The 21359-nt window shown below is 39.1% G+C and overlaps 1 protein-coding gene across 1 annotated transcript in view; it reads left to right on the top strand.

The window, feature by feature from the left end:
- The window catches only part of igsf11 (immunoglobulin superfamily member 11), a 327969-nt gene that overhangs the window by 255188 nt on the left and 51422 nt on the right, over positions 1–21359 (top strand). Inside the window, exon 3 of the mRNA XM_061918978.1 lies at positions 17751–17914. Within this exon, the coding sequence (XP_061774962.1) occupies positions 17751–17914 (164 nt within the window). The remainder of the gene's footprint in view (positions 1–17750; positions 17915–21359) is intronic.

The raw sequence follows: 21359 nt of genomic DNA, 5'->3' as shown, positions 1-21359 counted from the left end.
ACTTAGAAAGTCAATTAAAAATAAAATAGACTTTTATTAATTAATGATCATGATTTATGTTAGACCAGCAGAGAAGCCCTTGCTGGCCCTGACGGCACAAGTTCATGTATAGTATGTGTGTATGGAATAATTTATAGTCTGGCGGCATTGGGTTCTCCTTGTCAAACTGAATACACCACCCCGTCATAGTAGAGAGAAAGTAATACCAGTGGAATGGTTTTACTGTTCGATGATGCCACTCTTACATAATCCGAGAAATGGAGACAAGCGCTGATCTGGGCCCCTGGCAAGAATAGCCAAGGAAACATTGAAGAATGCAAGTCTCTGTCAAAAGCTGAGCATTGCTGAAAAGAGACACAATGAAAGATGCATTGGTCAGCAACTTACTAAAGGATTCGTATTAGACGATGAAACCATGTTTCATTATATAACCAATCAAAAACTTTGCATCACTTCTCATTGACTTCTTACTGGAATCAACTTCCACAATATCTGCTATCAATCACCAACATAGCGGGTTTTAAGAATCGACTAAGAGGAGAAGTATTGCGGAAAGAGATTATTCTAGATTGTACCTAATGTCATGACTGTTTTTATTGACTATTGACTATTCTATTGATTATGGGACGAGCAGTAGAAAATGGATGGGTAGTACTTCTTCGTCACTTATTGTTTGTATATACTGTATTATAGGCCATTGTTTATTTGTTTTAATTTTGAAAAAAATAAATAACAATAAAAATAATAATAAAAATAAAATATATATATATGTATATATGTAGGTGTGGGAAAAAATCACAAGACTACTTCATCTCTACAGATCTGTTTCATGAGGGGTTCCCTCAATCATCAGGAGATTTTAATGGAAGCATTCACATACAATGGTTTATATAGAGCACAGAGTGGGTGGGTACAAGCAGGCGTAGGGTGTGGTGATTGGCTCATGTGTTACCTAGGAGGTGTTTCCGTCTATGGCGGCATGTTGAAATGATTTCACTGCGCTTGTTGAGGGATGATAGATCTGGATGATATATAATAAACAGTTTCTCTTTTAAGCATAGGTTGCATCTTTTATTACCACTGTTGTAAGGTGTGCTGGATGCAAGAATTTGCCATGTTATTGAATATTCAACATTATTGTCTTTGAGGTTCCAAATGTGTTTGCTGAGTTCTGTAGAATTCTGCAAAGTCTGGTTTCTAAAGGAGGCGTTGTGATTATTCCATCTTGTTTTGAACGCTCCTTCGGTTAATCCTACGTACGTGTCGGATGTGTTAATGTCCTTGCGTATTACCTTTGCTTGGTAAACGACTGATGTCTGTAAGCACCTTCCGTTGAGAGGGCAATCAGGTTTCTTGCGACAGTTACATTCATTGTTGGTTTCAGAGTCGTTTAGTCTGGGGGTAGGCAGTCCTTTTGCAATTGCTTTGTTGTGGTTTGAAAATGATTTGTTGCATGTTATTCATACAGCTGTAGCTCAATTTAATGTTGTTCTTGTTGAATATTTTTCTTAGGGTGTTGCCTTTGGGGAAGTGTTTGTCGATCAGAGTGAGGAACTTGCGGCCGATGTTGGTTGAGACGTCTTTGCTGAATGGCGGATTGTACCAGATGATGTTGTTTCGTTTTCTGCTCTTTTTTGGTTGGTTTCCTGGGGTGGGTTCATAGGTGAGGGTGAAGTTGTATCCGCTTTCATCAAGTGCTTTCTGGTACGGGGGGTTGCTTGGTCGAATTCAGCTTTGCTGGATGACAGCATCGATAGTCTTTTATTAATTCCGGTAGGTATTCTTTTCGTGGTGGTGGGTGGGTGGTTGCTGTCGTGGTGCACGTATTGGAGTGTTGTGTTGGGTTTCGTGAATGGTTGGTAGCTGTTATTTCTCAGGTTGAAAGTGACGTCGAGGAAGTTGACGGTTTGCTTGTTGGCTTCAATCGTGATCCGTAGGCCGTTTTCTTTGAAGATTTGGCATATGCCCTTCTTGGTGTTCTCGCTGCTCCTTGGCGAGGCGCGGCACACTGCCAGTCCGTCATCACGGTAAATACCAAGGTTCAGGTTGAGGCTAGCAAGCTGGGAGAGGAGGAAACTCCCAACGAGTTCGCACGTTTCTGCTCTGTCAAAACTCCCCATAGTAACGTCAAATGTTGAATTGTTCTTTTTTTGCCATGGTGTACTGTTGTGGATGAGTATGGAGTTCTTTGCGTGGATGATGATGTTTCTTTCGTTGCCTGTGATTGAGTCGTAATCCGAGGCGAAGTTTAGTGCTTGGGTCAGTAGGTCTTGCGTGATGGAAGGGTAAAATTCTTCGATGTCGAAGGAGATAAAGTTGTGTTGTTGTTTGTCTTGGATGTTGTTGAACCATTTGATTACTGCTGCTGTATTTCTCCATTGGTTGAGTGGTGTTTTGTCCTTGATTTTTGTGTTGATTCTGTCCAGGATTATTTTGCTGATTTTTCCTATTTCGGATTTAGTTGGGTTTATTAGTCGGCATGTTGGGTTATTTGCGAAGTTGGGTTTGTGGTCCTTCAATATGATGAAGGCTTCTTTGTTGGCTGTGGCGTCCACCCTGTCCTCAATGTCCAGTTCGGTTGCGATCCGCTTGTTTTCCAGGTGGATGTTCTGTAAAGTGTTGGGTTGCGCTTTTTTGTATGATTTGGTGATGCTTTTGTCCAGTAAAGAGTTATGTTCTGGTATGTCCATTCTGTAGAAGTTTGTGGTTTTATCGGCGGCTATGATGAGGTTGCTTACTTCCTTGATGCGCGCCGTGTCATTTTTCAGCTTGGTGAGGATTGGGTTGCGGGCTGGCTTAAATTTGACTGATTGTATCATTTTGAGCATGTCGTTCTCAAAGTCCTTTGATTCCTTATGTATATATATATATATATATATATACATATATATATATATATATATATATATATATATATATATATATATATATATATATATATATATATATACATATATATATATATATATATATGTATATATATATGTATATATATATATGTATATGTATATATATATATGTGTACCCCGCCTTCCGCCCGATTGTAGCTGAGACAAGCGCCAGCGCCCCCCGCGACCCCGAAAGGGAATAAGCGGTAGAAGATGGATGGATGGATGGATATATGTATATGTATATATATGTATGTATATATATATATGTGTATATGTATATATATGTGTATATACATATACATATAGTATATATACTGTATATATATGTATATATACTGTATATATATGTGTATATATATATGTATATATGTATATATGTATACATATACATATATACATATATACATATATATTTTTTATATTGCTCTTTTTATCTTTGAACTTTATTATGTAAACTCGAAGTTATTATTTTTTTTTTGTTCTTTGTTGTTGCTATTTTTGTAGTACAACTTTTTATTATTGATCATGTTGTACTGCATTGTAATCTTGTTTTGTGATTGTGTGATGTTTTTGCCTGGACCTCAGGAAGAATAGTCTACACTAGGGGTGCCCATTACGTCGATCGGTCGATCTCAAGCTAGGCATTAAAAAATAGACATAAAAATGAGCAATCATCAATCATACCAAAACTTCACTTTCGTCAGTTGTTTGACATTCTCGGCACCCGAGGATCTTGTGAGATGACGCTGGCTGCTGCGAGCTCATATTTAAGAAAAAAATCACTAACAGGGCGGACGCAGAGAAACACATTTCATTTCTAGAGACTCCGTACCTACTGTCAAAACTCTAAAGACCGACAACACAGTTCCTGTCTTCACCATAAAAGACCTGTTTCATCCTGCCTGTGCTAACAAAATAAGAGTCTCAGAAAGCTAGCGTGCTCAAGCTAGCAAGCTACGGAGTTTGATGCCAATGTATTTCTCCCCCGCCCTCAGCGACCGCTTTCTCACTTGCTTGCCCACCCGCACTCTCACTGACGTCACTCACCTGCTGCCAGACATGAAAGGGCCACACACATATGCTACTCTCATAGCAAAGTGTTTAAAAACGAGTATGCAAGTTGGACAAATGAGATGCCAAATCCAACCACTTTCATGTGGTATTGGACAGAAAGGAAGACTTTTTTTTTCCTCCATTTGAAAATGCGGACGTTATCAGCACCACTGTCTAATTCCAATCAATGCAAGTCATCAGAATCAAATACACCAACTAATATTCTTGTCTTCATGAAAGAAAGGAATCTATGTGTGTTAAACATGCTAGTATTATCATTAAACACCATTAACTTGTTAACAAAAATGTCTCTTTCATAAATAAATAAATATAAATTATAAATAGGAATGAGGTAGATCTCCTCGACTTGGTTAATTGAAAAGTAGCTCGCCTGCAGAAAAAGTGTGAGCGCCCCTGGTCTACACTGTGTTGTAGACTAATGGGGATCCCTAATAAACTAAACTAAACTTCTCATAACTCCAAATTGGGCTAGACATAGTTAAAAAGTGCAACAGGGTTGTAACTAACGTCTATTTTGTGCCAAGACTTGGACTTGACAAGATTAAAAGATGTCGTTACCTTCACATCGTGTCCGATCCAGTCGCTTTGCACAAGGGGAAAACAAACCACACCACAGTCCACGCCTTGACACTAAAACTACTTACTTTACTAAATCACCAAAATGAGCCACCGCTGCTGCTCACTACTCCCCTCACCTCCCAGTGGGTGGAACAAGGGAATGGGTAAAATGTTGGGGGTAATTTCACCGCACCTAGTGTGTGTGCATGTGATTATCAGTGGTAATTTAACTTTGACCTTAAAGGGGAACATTATCACCAGACCTATGTAAGCGTCAATATATACCTTGATGTTGCAGAAAAAAGACCATATATTTTTTTAACCGATTTCCGAACTCTAAATGGGTGAATTTTGGCGAATTAAACGCCTTTCTATTTATCGCTCTCGGAGCGATGACGTCAGAACGTGACGTCACCTAGGTAATAAAGCCACCATTTTCTCAAACACCGGCTCTCAGCTCTGTTATTTTCCGTTTTTTTGACTATTTTCTGGAACCTGGGGGACATCATGCCTCGTCGGTGTGTTGTCGGAGGGTGTAACAACACTAACAGGGAGGGATTCAAGTTGCACCACTGGCCCGAAGATGCAAAAGTGGCAAGAAATTGGACGAAATTTGTTCAAAATACGAGGGTGTGGGGAAAGCCGACGAAATGGTCAGTCGTTTGTTACGCACACTTTACCTACGAAAGCTATGCTACTACTGAGATGGCAAGATTGTGTGGCTATCCTGCGACACTCAAAGCAGATGCATTTCCAACGATAAGGTCAGAGAAATCTGCCGCCGACCCCCATTGAATGTTCCGGAGTGTCTGCACATTTTACCGGCGATGCTAAGGCCGACATGGCACAGAAATGTATGGATAACCTGCAAATGCATTTCCAACGATAAAGTCAACGAAATCACAAAGGTGAGTTTTGTTGATGTTGTTGACTTATGTGCTAATCAGACATATTTGGTCGCGGCGTGACTGCCAGCTAATCAATGCTAACATGCTATTTAGGCTAGCTGTATGTACATTTGAAACTATATTTTCATCCGGCGTTTCCCTCCGCCCACATTTAATGCCAAACAAACACTTACCAATCGACTGATTCAAGTTGATCCAGTCTCACAAGATGCAAAACTTCCGATCGTTGGTCTGCACATTTTACCGGCGATGCTAAGGCAGACATGGCCGAATAGCGCCAATAGCTATTCGCTCAATAGCTTCAGTTTCTTCTTCAATTTAGTTTCCGCCATCTGCCTCCATACTCCAACCATCCGTTTCAATACATGCGTAATCTGTTGAATCGCTTAAGCCGCTGAAATCCAAGTCTGAATCCGAACTAATGTCGCTGTATCTGGCTGTGCTATCCGTATTGGCATCACTGGATGACGTCACAGGAAAATGGACGGTGGCTTCACTGATAGCGAAAATCAGGCACTTTAAAGCTTTTTTTAGGGATATTCCGGGATAGGTAAAATTTTGAAAAAAACTTCAAAAAATAAAATAAGCCACTGGGAACTGATTTTTATTGGTTTTAACCCTTCTGAAATTGTGATAATGTTCCCCTTTAACTTATCCAGGATAAGAAGATTTTAAATCTGCGATGCGGACCTTAGCGAAGAAGCTGCATTTACATGGCAGAGAAGTTGAAGTGTGATAATACTCTCTCATCATCTTTCATTTTTTTAACACAAGTTATCGCTATAGATCGCGCTCAACAGTTTGCAAATGCACTTAAGGTGCGAGGGAAAAGTTTTTTAACATAAATTAATGTTTAAGACAGACAAACACAGAGCAGGAAACCTTTGGTGTTTTTTTTCTTTCTGTAAGTACTATTATTAACTGTAATTTGACAATGAGTATGTGCTCTACTGCCATCTAGTGTCTACTTTGAAAATCTGTGCGCTATGAACATTGCGGCCTCTGCTGCAACTTCCTGAAAGCAAGGCACACTCATGAGGCAATGCCAGGTAACTGCGTTGTTGCACTCTGAGTCTACCGAAGAGGTCACACAGGTGGCATGCATTGAATTCGAGTCAACTTAAAAGCTGTACTTTTAGCTGTATTTTCAACCCATTGCCTCAGCTGAACCAGGGGTGTGGATTACGTGGTTCACCGTCTAAGGCAGGGGGTAGGGAACCCATGGCTCTCGAGCCAGATGTGGCTCTTTTGATGACCGCATCTGGCTCTCAGATAAATCTCAGCTGACGTTGCATAACACGATAAGTAATGGATAATTCCACTGGTAATCACAGTGTTAAAAATAACATTCAAAATATAAAACATTCTTATGCATTTTAATCCATCCATCTGTTTCTATCGCAACTGTACAAGAAGTCGCATTAATGATCAAAAGTATTTTATTTATTATTGGTTACCTTCAGAATAACAATGTTATTAAAAATAATAAGAGATGCACGCATTTAGTTGTTGTAATCTGGGAAAGTCCAAAAAGAGGAGTCGTAGAATTCTCTTGTCAGAGCGTGGGACGACACTGTACAGGAGTACAGGTCTACGCGTTTCTCCTCATTGAGCTAAATTGAATCCTGTCTTTGTTTAATTCCTTGCTTCTTGTCTGTTTAATAGATGGCATCAGTGTTTGAACCTGACAGTTGAATTCAGTGTTAAAAACATATGGCTCTCACGGAAATACATTTTAAAATATTTGGCTTTCATGGCTTTCTCATCCAAAAAAGGTTCCCGACCCCTGGTCTAAGGAGTCAGCAACCCACTGCTCTCGAGCCTCTTGCAGCTCTTTAGTGCCGACCTAGTGGATCCTTGGAACGTTTTTTAAAAAAATGATTAGAAATGGAAAAAGATGAGGGGAAAAATCAAATTTTTGTTTTAGTATATTTTTTGCGTGAGGACAAACCTGACACACACCTTCCCAGTTGTTAGAAAGGCCACTGTAATATATTTGTGTGTATGCTTCACTGATGAGTATCGTTTTGTCCTACTAATTTCGGCGGTTCCTGAACTTCCCATGGTGTGGACTGTGACGCAACAGTTTGTTTCCATGTAAAATCTTTGTCTCATTTTGTCCACTAAAAGTTTTTATGCACAAAGGTGCGCTTTGTTGACGTTATGGACTTGTTGGAGTGCTAATCAGGCATATTTGGTCAGTGCATGATTGCTAGGCCGACCGTATTCTGAAAATCCCAAAAAGAGGACACATATTTGCCAATGATTCTTGAATTTGTTTTATAAATAATGTATTTATTTTGATGAAGCATTTTTTCTCCACTGTTCACAGCAGTGTTGTCACTAGGAATTTTCAAAATGGGGTCCCATCAAGTCATAGAAATGGGGTCCCACGGTAAATTTTTGGGGTCCCACTTTTTTGTAAGCGTTTTGATAACAAATGATAAACGTATGCATTGTCCTGTTATATCACATTCTATACTGTGTTTTGGAAAAAGGTTGTCATAAATGTTACTTAATTCATTAAAAGAAATAATATAAAAAGAAGACACATTTGTATGCATATGTAAATGTATTCATTTATAAACATCCATTCAATATCTTCTTTCCTTCATTGATCTAAATTTACCGTTGCAGGTAGTTTTTTCCATGTTTTTATTTAATAAGTTGTAGGTGTATTTATTTCAGTGTAAAAATTGTTTTGCTTGGCTCATGAAATGATGATAATGGTGTGCCATGGCATACGTACATTTTATATTTAACGCTTAAATCTCCGTAGTCTACATCAACTTCAAATCTATTCCTCATTTCAAAATGTTACATTTTTTTTATGTGTCAAATAGTTTTGTCAAACAAAACTATGTTTTTTGTATGGCAAACACACAAAATATGCAAATTCTTCCACCAAAAATATTTTTCAAAGTGGAATATTTGATATGACGTAATCTGGGTATCGGTTAGGGGGTAGCGGGGGTGTATATTGTAGCGTCCCGGTAGAGTTAGTGCTGCAAGGCGTTCTGGGTATTTGTTCTGTTATGTTTATGTTGTGTTACGGTGCGGATGTTCTCCCGAAATGTGTTTGTCATTGTTGTTTGGTGTGGGTTCACAGTGTGGCGCATATTTGTAACAGTGTTAAAGTTGTTTATATGGCCACCCTCAGTGTGACCTGTATGGCTGTTCACCAAGTATGCCTTGATCGACAATCAATACACTACCTTGCTCTCTCGCTCTGTCTGTACTTCCGTTACGGCTGTTGCTGCGCGTGCACACCTTCAAGATTTGTTTAGTGTTTTAACCCATCTTAACCCTGTACGTACATTGGAAATACACGCAACCTTGACACAAAACGCCAGACATTTGAGGCATTTAAGAAACCCCGCCCGGACATCCTCGGACATGCCCTCAAAAACCGCAGGTCAAGCTCGGTGGGATCGTTCTCCAGAATCCATTTAAGAGACCATACATCCTCGGACATGCCCTCTTTTGAGGGCATGTCCGAGGATGTATGGTCAGTCTAATGATATCATGCTAATCCATGCTCACATGCTATTTAGGCCAACTGTATGTACATATTGCATCATTATGCCTCTTTTGTAGGTATATTTTAGCGCATTTAATATCCTTTACTTATGTCGTCTTTGTATTTAATTTATATTGGCATGTCTCATGACACATTATCTGTGTCATGATCCGTGGCCCGGATCATGTTTTTGTTATATTTTGTTAGTTTTGGACTCCCTTTGTTCCTGTTTTTGTGCACCCTTTTTTGCTTTTAGTTGCCATGGGTGCTTATTGTTTCCACCTGTCTCTGATTGGTGCTCGGGACGTTCACCTGTTTCCTGAGCACTAATCAGAGGGACTATTTAGGCGCCAGCGCCCCCCGCGACCCCAAAAGGGAATAAGCGGTAGAAAATGGATGGATGGATGGATATTTAATCCTGCCTTTGCCGGTCAGTTGGCTGGCTGCATCATTTGCTGCATGCAACAGTTACATTGGGTTAATTCCTTATCTTCTACGCTTCTTGATTCCTGCGCTAATTCTCGTCTTAGCTTCCCATGCGATCTGCACGCTTTCCTTTTGCTTGTGGTTTGTTTTAGGTACGTGTTTGATTTTTGAGGAAAAAAATCATGTTCCTACCTGCACGCCTTGTCCGGAGTGGTCCACATCGTAACAATCTGTATGTAATATTGGCTGCATTTCTGATAGTTGTTTACCTGCCATGTTGTTCCAGACCACAGTAAACATTACCTAGCTTACCAAAGATTGTAATAAATCTATTTAAAGAAGACAGCCTGTCGTTTCCTTTAACTTGGACACACACATCTATACCTTTGGCTATTAAAAGCTAGTAATTTCCAGGAGTCATCTCACTTTCTGAGTAGCCTCTGATTTACTAATGTTTTTTAATGTTGTAAAAATGTGTAGAATACTTATTAAATGTTAACCTTTCTGTCAACGAAGATTTGCTTCAGCCTGCGACACATAGTCACTTTGATAGTAGGCTAATATAGCCACCTACATCATGTGTTACCTTCATTAAAAGTTGTCTCTTTAAACATTTTGAGTTGCCGACCCCTGGTGTAAATGGTATGCATATGTTTTTTACTGTTATGTTTTGTTTCCGTGTACAAGCTCTGTTTGCGTAGCTTACAGTGATCTTTACAGCTGCTGTGGGCTTCCTACATGTCTGCCTAGTGTATTTTTTGCAAAGCAATATGCTCTTTCTGCTTTCCCTTGTCTTGTCTGCTATGGTTAGGGACGTAAGACCTGTAATGAGGCCGTTGTTTCCCTTTTTGTTGTGGGACCATGGGCTTTGGTATATTTGAATTATTTTCTGTAATTTACAAAAAAAACCTCATAAATGTTCCTATAATTTAAATATAGCCATCAAATTAAGAGCAATCAAAACCTCAAAAACACGAAATGTTTCGTTCGACCTGGATAGGACAAATCTAGCTTCAAACACTTCACTCGTCATAACGTCATTAAAGCTCACCTTTCAGCATATAACAAGGATGAGGTGCTAGGAGAAAGGTAAAAGTATAATACATCACATTTGTTGCGGCATAGGAGAAAGTCATGTCCGATTTTCACTTTTGCATCTAATCGGCCATAACTGTGGTGCGTTCAAAGACCCTCGATTAAAGTTAGAAAGAGAGGCGTCGCTAGTTTTTAAAGACTGGGGGCGACTTAACTCCCAGGAAATGCACTAATCATAATATAATTAGAATAATAATGAAGATGTATTATTATGATTGGTATTATCCACTTATAATAATCCTATGTGAATCAGCTAATATCTACTTTACATCCTGAAATAAAGGAAAACTTGACATATATATACAGTGGGGCAAGAAAGTATTTAGTCAGCCACCGATTGTGCAAGTTCTCCCAATTAAAATGATTACAGAGGTCTGTAATTTTCATCATAGGTACAATTCATCTGTGAGAGACAGAATGTGAAAAAAAAAAATCCAGGAATTCACATTGTAGGAATTTTAAAGAATTTATTTGTAAATTATGGTGGAAAATAAGTAGTTGGTCAACCATTCAAAGCTCTCACTGATGGAAGGAGGTTTTGGCTCAAAATCTCACGATACATGGCCCCATTCATTCTTTCCTTAACACGGATCAATCGTCCTGTCCCGTTAGCAGAAAAACAGCCCCAAAGCATGATGTTTCCACCCCCATGCTTCACAGTAGGTATGGTGTTCTTGGGATGCAACTCAGTATTCTTCTTCCTCCAAAAACGACGAGTTGAGTTTATACCAAAATGGATACATGGATGATACAGCAGAGGATTGGGAGAATGTCATGTGGTCAGAAGAAACAAAAACAGAACTTTTTGGTATAAACTCAATTTGTTGTGATTGGAGGAAGTAGAACACTGAGTTGCATCCCAAGAACACCACACCTACTGTGAAGCATGGGGGTGGAAACATCATGCTTTGGGGCTGTTTTTCTGCTAAGGGGACAGGACGATTGATCCGTGTTTAGGAAAGAAGGAATGGGGCCATGTATCGTGAGATTTTGAGCCAAAACCTCCTTTCATCAGTGAGAGCTTTGAATGGTTGACCAAATACTTATTTTCCATAATTTACAAATTCTTTAAAATTCATACAATGTGAATTCCTGGATTTCTTTTTCACATTCTGTCTCTCACAGTTGAAGTGTACCTATGATGAAAGTTACAGACATCTGTCATCATTTTTAGTGGGAGAACTTGCAGAATCGGTAGCTGACTTAATACTTTTTTGCCCCACTGTATATATTTAAAAAATCATATTTAAGTGAATAATGACAAGTGGTATGATTATTTAAAGGGGAAATGCACTTTTTTGGGGAATTTTGCCTATTGTTTACAATAATTATGAAAGACATGTGACTGAAGTGTTTTTCTTACTGCCTTCTAACTCGTAAATAAACGTAAATAAAAGTATGTTTAGAGCGAACCCAATGGGTGATCCTCTATTCCGCCTATAAAATCCTATAAAAAAAACATCCAACCAGCACCAACAATACTCCATTCAGCTGAATATTAACCAAGTATTAGTAATATTGTGTTAGTGCTTATAATAACTGTTTATAGCCAATGTTGACATGATCGACTGATCAGCTGCTTCCTCGTTCCCTAGCTCGTTCAACTTTAATCTAGATCATTAAACAATTCTCTCACCTGGATAGTAGAAACGCGAGGACGAATTCCGAAAAGTTGGTACACTCTGACCGCCAATTTCGACCTGTAAATGGCGAAAACGACCCAAAAATACGCTGTCTAAATGTGAACATCCTAGCAGTCAGCACCCTAATGACAGCTGACATTGTGCAGTAAGTGATGTTTTAGTAGGTTTGTTGGCTTTCATGAAATCTGCAGTAAGTAATAATCAGTGATGTTGTTAAAAAAAAGCAAACGTCGTGATGCGTTTTTTATATTATTTCGCCGCCTATGCTTAAAATGATCAAAATTCCTATATATTAAATATTATTATAAATGTACCTGTTACTACATTATATAGAATATATACTTCGATCATGGATATACATTCTTAATGGAGGTGTTTGGACTTTTTTTAAGGGCTTCATAGGCAGAATAGAGCGACTCCCATAGGCTCCATTTTAAAAGTGGACTTTTGATCACATTTATTTAATATTTAGAATGCATTTAAAAATGTATTTCCCTTCAACAACTGCGGTGTCCCTTTAAACTCATTCTGAAAAACAAAAAACATAACTTCAATCAAATTATTCAGGAGTGTTAATATAGATATGTTCTAAATATGTTTATCCCATCTTCAAAAGTCCAAAACCTAATCAAGGATTGTTTACATGTGTTTTAATTCAAGCTTGTTTTTACCTAATTCATACAAGAGTTAATTTTTAGCGCATGTAAACATAGGAAGTGTGTGTGCGGGAAAAATTATCGATTTTGAGATGCACCGCAATTAGGACACGAACGATGATCAAATTGATTAGTAAACGTCGGTAATTGATTTATTTATTGTAAATGAAGTAATACAGACAGTTCTTAAATTTGGCTGACTGCAGCAAGCCACCTCACTGAGAGATCCAACCACCTCCTTTAGTATCGGGCACTTTTTTTGCAGTTTTGCACACATTTTTATTAATTTATTAAATGTGGGAATTAATTTAACTGTTTCTTATTACAAATGCACTGTTTTTTTTTAGGTTGAAAGTGATGAACACTTATTTAGCGGAACGAAAATATCTATAAAAAAAACTGCATCAATATACACTATATTGCCAAAAGTATTTGGCCACCTGCCTTGACTCACATATGAACTTGAAGTGTCATCCCATTCCTAACACATAGGGTTCAACATAATGTCAGTCCACCTTTTGCAGCTATTACAGCTTCGACTCTTCTGGAAAGAGTCTCCAGAAGGTTGTCGAGTGTGTTTATAGGAATTTTCGACCATTCTTCCAAAAGCGCATTGGTGAGGTCACACACTGATGTTGGTCGAGAAGGCCTGGCTTTTAGTCTCCGTTTTAATTCATCCTAAATGTGTTCTATCGGGTTCAAGTCAGGACTCTGTGCAGGCCAGTCAAGTTCATCCACACCAGACTCTGTCATCCGTATCTTTATGGTGCAATGGTGCACAGTCATTTTGGAAGTGGAAGGGGCCCGTTCCAAACCCTTTCCACAAGGTTGGGAGCGTGGAATTGTACAAAATGTTTTGGTATCCTGGAGAATTCAAAGTTCCTTTAACTGGAACTAAGGGGCCAGGCCCAACTCCTGAAAAACAACCCCACACCGTAATTCCTCCTCCACCAAATTTCACACTCGGCACAGTGCAATCCGAAATTTAGCGTTCTCCTGGCAATCTCCAAACCCGGACCCGTCCATCAGATTTCCAGATACAAAAGCGTGATTCATCACTCCAGAGAAGGCGTCTCCACTGCTCTACAGTCCAGTGTCGACGTGCTTTACACCACTGCATCCGACACTTTGCATTGGACTTGGTGATGTATGGCTTAGATGCACCTGCACGGCCATGAAAACCCATTCCATGAAGCTCTCTGCGTACTTTATGTGGGCTAATTGGAAGGTCACATGAAGTTTGGAGCTCTTTATCAACTGACTGTGCAGAAAGTCTGTGACCTTTTTGTTTCCTGTTTGATATTGGGTTTAGGGTGGGATGGGGGACTTGTGTATGAGGGCCCAGACTTGTGTGCTGGGAAGCAGAGGAGCCTGACATTTGAGCGGAAAGTCTTTAAGTAAAAAGGCTTGAATAAAATATGGGCCTTTTCATGACTATATCAATGATGAGTGTGTTAGCCTGAGTCCCTTGTGAGGGTGTACAACACGGAGTGTCTGCCAGCAGAAGGGAAAGCGTGGGAAGTTGCGGGCAGACATGGAGAGCAACAGGCAGTCTGACGACGGCTAGAAGCGGCATTGGAGACTGGGAATTACCAAAGACATCTCACAGCGGATGCGAAAAGCCATGATGAGCTGGACATGAACACAAACAAGATAAGATCCACATTTAGTGGTCAGCGCATGCACTTTACATGTGGCTTGACTCCCACATACTAATTTCTCCCGCTAATAGCAAGATGGTCATCAGACATCATTTACAGGACGTGATCAATTATCTGTAATCGTATCAGAAGGCATCATCCCCCCCCGAAATCTTTCGATAAGATGACTTCCCATAAAGGGTTTTGGACATGGATACATGCTTGTGGGGGAGATGTAACTCAGTTTGGGCCGTAATGTCTTTAGCCAGACTAGAAATAGGCCGCTCATGTTCATATTTGTCTTTGTGAGTTTGTTGGAGCAAAGACAGCTGTGTCCAGATGAGAGAGACAGCTTTCGAGCTTCCCCCCGGTTGAAACGTTTGTTGGCCAAACAGCAAATATGTTCTTGCTCCTAACGTACAGTGGCAATATTTTCAAATTTCATTCATCAATTTAATATTATCATCTTGTGAATGCACAAGATTCTGTACCAAAAAGAACGACTGGGAACCGTGAGCTGTTTAAAAAAATCATTTAAATATCCTAAATTACCCAGAACTCCTGGTTTTGAACTTTCAAAATTTCCACCTTTCTCAACTGATTTGAACATTTCCACCATCCACGTAAGCGCGTGTAGAGGGTGGCGTGGCCTGCGGGCCTGCAGCGGAATGGGGTGTGCCAGGACCGGCCTGTTGGATTAATTGTAAATCAGTTATCTCATTTGTATTCAAATATGATTGTTTGCTTATGCATTGTGTTACACAAACAAAGGGACGGCGTGGGGAAGTTGGTAGAGTGGCTGTGCCAGCAATATGAGGGTTGCTGGTTCAATCCCCACCTTCTACCATCCTACTCACGTCCGTTGTGTCCTTGGGCAAGACACTTCACCCTTGCTCCTGATGGGTCCTGGTGAGCGCCTTGCATGGCAGCTCCCACCGTCAGTGTGTGAATGTGTGTGTGAATGGGCGAATGTGGAAATACCGTCAAAGCGCTTTGGGCTCCTAAAAAAGGGGTACAAAAGCGCTATACAAGTACAACACATTTACCATTTACCAAACTGACAAAACTTGGCGTTAGATTGAACTTAGGTTGACCTGCCAACCGCAAAGAGGAGTTTGCAGATGAGACAGAGCAACACAAGAAGTTACTATATCTTTTTATATTTGCATGTGTTATGTTCTCAACACAGGTGTTAGGTTTCCAACACAGTTGTAAATCCCCCTCCTCCCTTAGTACAGCTGTGTGTTTGTGTATGTAATGCAGGGCCTCCCAAATGAATTAAAAAGCAAGGGGAGTGGGAGAAAGGTCAGAGTGAATTGGAGCCTGTAACTGACAAACTTTCTCCAGGTCCCTCACCTCGTACGAGAAAAGTAATCACTGGTTTGTCTTCTAATCTCCGTTTCTGTGTCTATATAACGTTTCGTGGTATTTGACCCTGACACGGCCTCGAAGTCAGCGACGGGTGCCTAGATGGCCCAGGTGGGCTTTGTCATCTACTCACCTGTCGCCCTGTATAAGCAGCAGTTGGAGCTGGAACGAGAGCGAGTCTGAGACAGAGACAAAAGACAGTTGCTGGAAAGCAACCCGCGGAGAGAATGCAATAAAAAGCAACAATAAGAATACAAATATAACAGTAAAAATAAGAATATAACAAGAGAAACTAGGCAGTAGTGATCATGTTATGAACATGTATTGCACTGTTATTGCAAAGTTAATTGCACTGTTTTTTGTTGCAGTCTTTGCATCCCCTGTCATCCTAGTGAAGTGAAGTGAATTATACTTATATAGCGCTTTTCTCTAGTGACTCAAAGCGCTTTACATAGTTAAACCCAATATCTAAGTTACATTTAAACCAGTGTGGGTGGCACTGAGAGCAGGTGGATAAAGCGTTTTGCCCAAGGACACAACGGCAGGGACTCGGATGGAGGAAGCGGGGATTGAACCTGGAACCATCAAGTTGCTGGCACGGCCGCTTAACCAACCGCGTTACCGAGTTGCCCCCTCTCTCCCCCCAGAGAGGAGTTGTACAGTCTGATGGCGTGTGGGACAAAGGAGTTTTCTAATCTAGTTTAGTTAAATAAGGCTCTTCATTTTTCAAGTTTTTTTTGTTATTGTATTTTTGGTCCAATATGGTTCTTTCAATATTTTGGGTTGCCAAACCCTGGTGTAGAGGCCTATGCGTTAAATTAGTATTTGACTTATTTTAAAAAAAATGAAATATGACTGAGTCCCACCCGGGTCCGCAGGGCCAAACTTGAGGGCAGCCCTAAAGGTAAAAAAAATATATATATTAGGGGTGTAATGGTAAACAAAAATTTCAGTTCGGTACGTACTTCGGTTCAGAGGTGACGGTTCGGTTCATTTTCGGTACAGTAAGAAAACAACAAAATATACATTTTTTGGTTATTTATTTACCAAATTTCCAAAAGCTTCCACCAAAAATATTTTTCTTAGTGGAATATTTGATGTGAAGTAATCGGAAACTTGGATATGTCAATGATTCATTATAACAGTGATTTTGATTCAATATTATGTTTTGAGCAATGACAGTTTAAAATAAAATAAAAAAAACAGCTTTGTTTTATTAGTCAACGTTGCAACTTTTTCTAAATTACATTTAGCCTTTAAGCTTTTTTATTTCACTTTTGTTTATGTTTTCGTTTATTTTAATAGTATTTTTAGAAGGGGCCGTGGCCCTTTAAAACATTAGCTGTGGGCCGCAAATGACCTCCGGGGCACACTTTTGACACCCCTGCTATAGATAATAAAAAATAAAATCTGATAAATCTATGGGTAAACAGCAGAGCCTGGCGACGCATGCACGTTTATCATAACTCTCTCGCTCTCTCTGTCTCTGACCCTCCCTCACGAATGCTGCTGCGCACAATTTGTTTTGTTTTTAACCCCTTCTTAATCCTGAACGTACATTGAAAATACACGCAACCCTAGCTTAAAATTACATTTGAGGCATTTAAGAAACTTCACCCGGACAGCCCCGCTAAAGAGGACATATCCGGTGAAAAGAGGAGGTATGGTCAGTCTATCGTAGCCAATATATATTGTGTATATATTGTATTTGTTTTGAAAATGAAAAATATCAAAATGGCCCCCGCGTGCTTTGATTCCCCAGTTTCGGCCCCCGGTTGAAGTAGTTTGGACTCCTGTTGTGTAACCACTCTCCCAGCTCGTTTGTCTTGCTATCTCTGCAAAGGCAGAACTACCCATACAGCTCTTGAATTAGACGTGTGGATTGTGCAAAGTGCACCGCAAGTTGTGTCTTGGCGACAGTACATCTTGTGTGCATGATGTCACTGATGATGGTCTCCCTCCCTCCTGCAGCGAGCGTACAAGCACTGGATGTGATGGTGTCCCAGAGCAGCATCCAGGTCGCCCGAGGCCAAGCAGCCGTCCTGCCTTGCTCCTTCACCACCAGCGCTGCTCTCAACAACCTCAACATCATCTGGATGGTGATCCCACTGTCCAATGCCAACCAGCCTGAACAGGTGTGTTCACTTACTCACCTTCACTCACAGTCTTGCACCTTTTTAAGGTGAAGACATAGTCGACAAAAAAAAAAAAAAAAAAAAAAAAATGTGGGCCGACTAGGGAATGGCTTATATGATTCCATCTTTCTCACCAACTGACTAACTTTCCAAATGTAACCTCACTGCATATTGCCTCATTGGGGACGGCTGCTTTGCTATGACAACTTTGCAGTCAAAACAGGTACATAAGATCTGAATCTTAATTTAATCTCCAACAAGGTGTGTTCAGATAGAGCCGGAATGCCCCTTCAGGGAACGCACGTACAGTATGCACTCAGCGGACGTTCAATTTGGTGCAGCTGCACCATTTAATGACCTTTTTCAGTACAAAAGCTATGAAAATACTCAAAATCTATAAACGATTCTATTGCATCAGTGTTTCCCAACCATTACCTACGTCAGAACCATCCCACGGCTCACTTTGCTGGTGGTTTAGGGTGAGCAAATCAAGCGCTTGTCGCAAACTTTTCTTTAAACTCACTGTAAACAAACATGGCGTCGATCGTGTGAGACTCCTTTACTATTTACAATAGGGGTCCCCAAACAATTTGACTTCATCTCTACAGAACTGTTTCATGAGGGGTTCCCTCAATCGTCAGATTATCTCCTGACAAAATGAGGGAACCCCTCATGAAACAGTTCTGTAGAGATGAAGTAGTCTTGTGATTTTTCCCAGACACATATATATTGCGCTCTACCACGTTAACAAGCACTATTCTCTGGATAATCTAATTAAGACATATCTATACATATATATATATATATGTGTGTATGTATGTATGTATGTATGTATATATGTATATATATATATATATATATATATATACAGTATATGTATATATATATATACAGTATATGTATGTTAGGAAAAAACACAAGAAGCGATATCATCACTACAAGCCTGTTTCGCGGGTTTCCCCGCTCGACAAGGGAGTTTATTGCATTTTGTTAAAATAAAATCTGAAACGATACAAAAAGAATGCCATTGAAAGTTAAGAAAACTAACACAGACACTCGTCAGGGCATTCTATTGCATTTTTTTTGCAAAAAAATCCCCTGACGAGCAGGGAAACCTGCGAAACAGGCTTGTAAGGATGATACAGCCTCTTGTGTTTTTTTACTGACCGTATATTCCGCTCTACCTCCGTATTGAGCACTGTATAACGGATAAACCACAGAAACCTCGACTATATATATATATATATATATATATATATATGTATACATATATATATATATATGTATATATATATATACATATACATATATATATACATATATATATATGTATATATATATATACATATACATATATATACATATATATATGTATATATATACATATATATATATATATATGTATACATGTATATATATATATATATATATACATGTATATATATATATATATATACATGTATATATATATATATATATATATATATACATATAAATATATATATATATACATTAATACATACATATATATATATATATATATATATATATATATATATATATATATATATATATATATATATATATATATACACACGTTAGGTCAGGAAAAAACACACAGGCTATTTCATCCCTACAAGCCTGTTTTGCAGGTTTCCCTGCTCTTCAGGGGATTTTTAAAAATCCGATGAAAATGCATTTTTAGACAATATGATTTGCTTGAGCGGCTAGGAGACACCAAGAGTAACATGCGATAGAAAACAGATTAGCAACGACGGATTAAAAAAAAAAAAAAAACAATTAAAAAATTGTAAAAACAATATATATATATATATATATATTCTTTAAACTTGGGACTTCCCGCGGGCCGGATTTTGGATGCTGTTGGCACGGATCCGCGGGCCATAGTTTGGGGACCCCTGGTATAAAAGGAAGACATTTTGTGTGCTAATTGCGCCAACATTTCTGAGAACATGCCGCGAGGAGGGAAAAAAACAAACATTGTGCTTCAACACATCAAACCTTATCAGCCACTTGAAACGTGAGCGGAGTTTTGAAAGCCTACGAAGACGCCTGCACTGTAAAAAGAAGCTGCCAGCTGCAGAGAAAGGCCCGGGGCATGTTCCTATCGCTGCTGCGTTTGATACTGTAAGTGAAAAAGGTTTGCCAGAGACAATAAAGCGGTCTCTGATTTCATCATGGAAATAATGGCGCTAGACGACCAGACATTTAAGATGAAGATACTGACTTTTATCAGGACACCTTTACAGGTACAGTTCGTCAAATGCGCATTTATTTGACTCTCTTAACTCCAGATGTGCAGAAACTACAGATATATATATACATATATATATATATATATATATATATATATATATATATATATATATATATATATATATATATATATATATATATATATACATATACATATATATACATAATAGATAAATCAATTGTCAATAATCAGTATCGGTCTTAAAGACAAGAATTGTGCATTTGTATAAATACTGTATTTTACGGACTATAGAGCACATCGGGATATAAATTGCACCTACTAAACTTTAGGAGAACATTTTTTTTGCCCTATATTAGCCGCACCGGACTACAAGTTGCAGATATACGTTGTGAAATTAGTTATTTACACAGAAAGGTTTTGTACATTTTTTCTTACATACCTCGATTGTTTCCAAAGAGTGTCTGTAACACGGCAGTAAAACGGCTGATCGAACAAAACAGAAGTCACCGTCATGGTCTTTACATTACAATAGCATGTACAAATATGCATGAAAACACTCCTACAGACATCAAGCATGGGACGGTTTGGTAAGTATAAACTGTTTGAGTCATATTGTAAAACTTACAAACGTTGCTTGGAGTGATGAATGAAGAATGCATACGGGTAAAAACGCTATGGACAGCTAGAAGGCCGAACAGCATTCTACTTTCGGTTTGAAAGCGCTAAATGGAGAGACACTACAGTGAGCACACTCTTCCAAAAGATGGCACCATAGCACAAACAATAAAACACCACAATTTATTTGCTTGTTTATTTTTTGGGGGAAAAAATCTATTAGAAATTTAGCCGCAGGGTTCAAACTGTAGGAAAAAAAGTACTGGCTGATAGTCCGGTATTTACAGTAATAATTGTCAGACCAATTAGATTTAATTGGATCATTTTCGGGGGCACACCTAATGGACAATGTGAATAATGTGCTTGGGAATCACTGATTTAAAAGACCTGCTTGAGTGCCTAATGAAGTGTCCAGTGAGTGCATACGGTGAACTCATTTTTACCTATCTGACCTCGATTGCTACTGTAAAGCTTTTTCTTAACTTCCACATGTCACGTTACTATTTGTGCGGAACATCCACAGTCCATTGCAAGAATAGACCGTCTCAATCTGATCGCAATGATTTTGATTATTTAATGACAAATGAGCTA

This window comes from Nerophis ophidion, linkage group LG13, assembly GCF_033978795.1.
Source record: "Nerophis ophidion isolate RoL-2023_Sa linkage group LG13, RoL_Noph_v1.0, whole genome shotgun sequence".
Taxonomy (NCBI): domain Eukaryota; kingdom Metazoa; phylum Chordata; class Actinopteri; order Syngnathiformes; family Syngnathidae; genus Nerophis; species Nerophis ophidion.
This window is presented reverse-complemented; position numbering and strand designations above follow the sequence as displayed.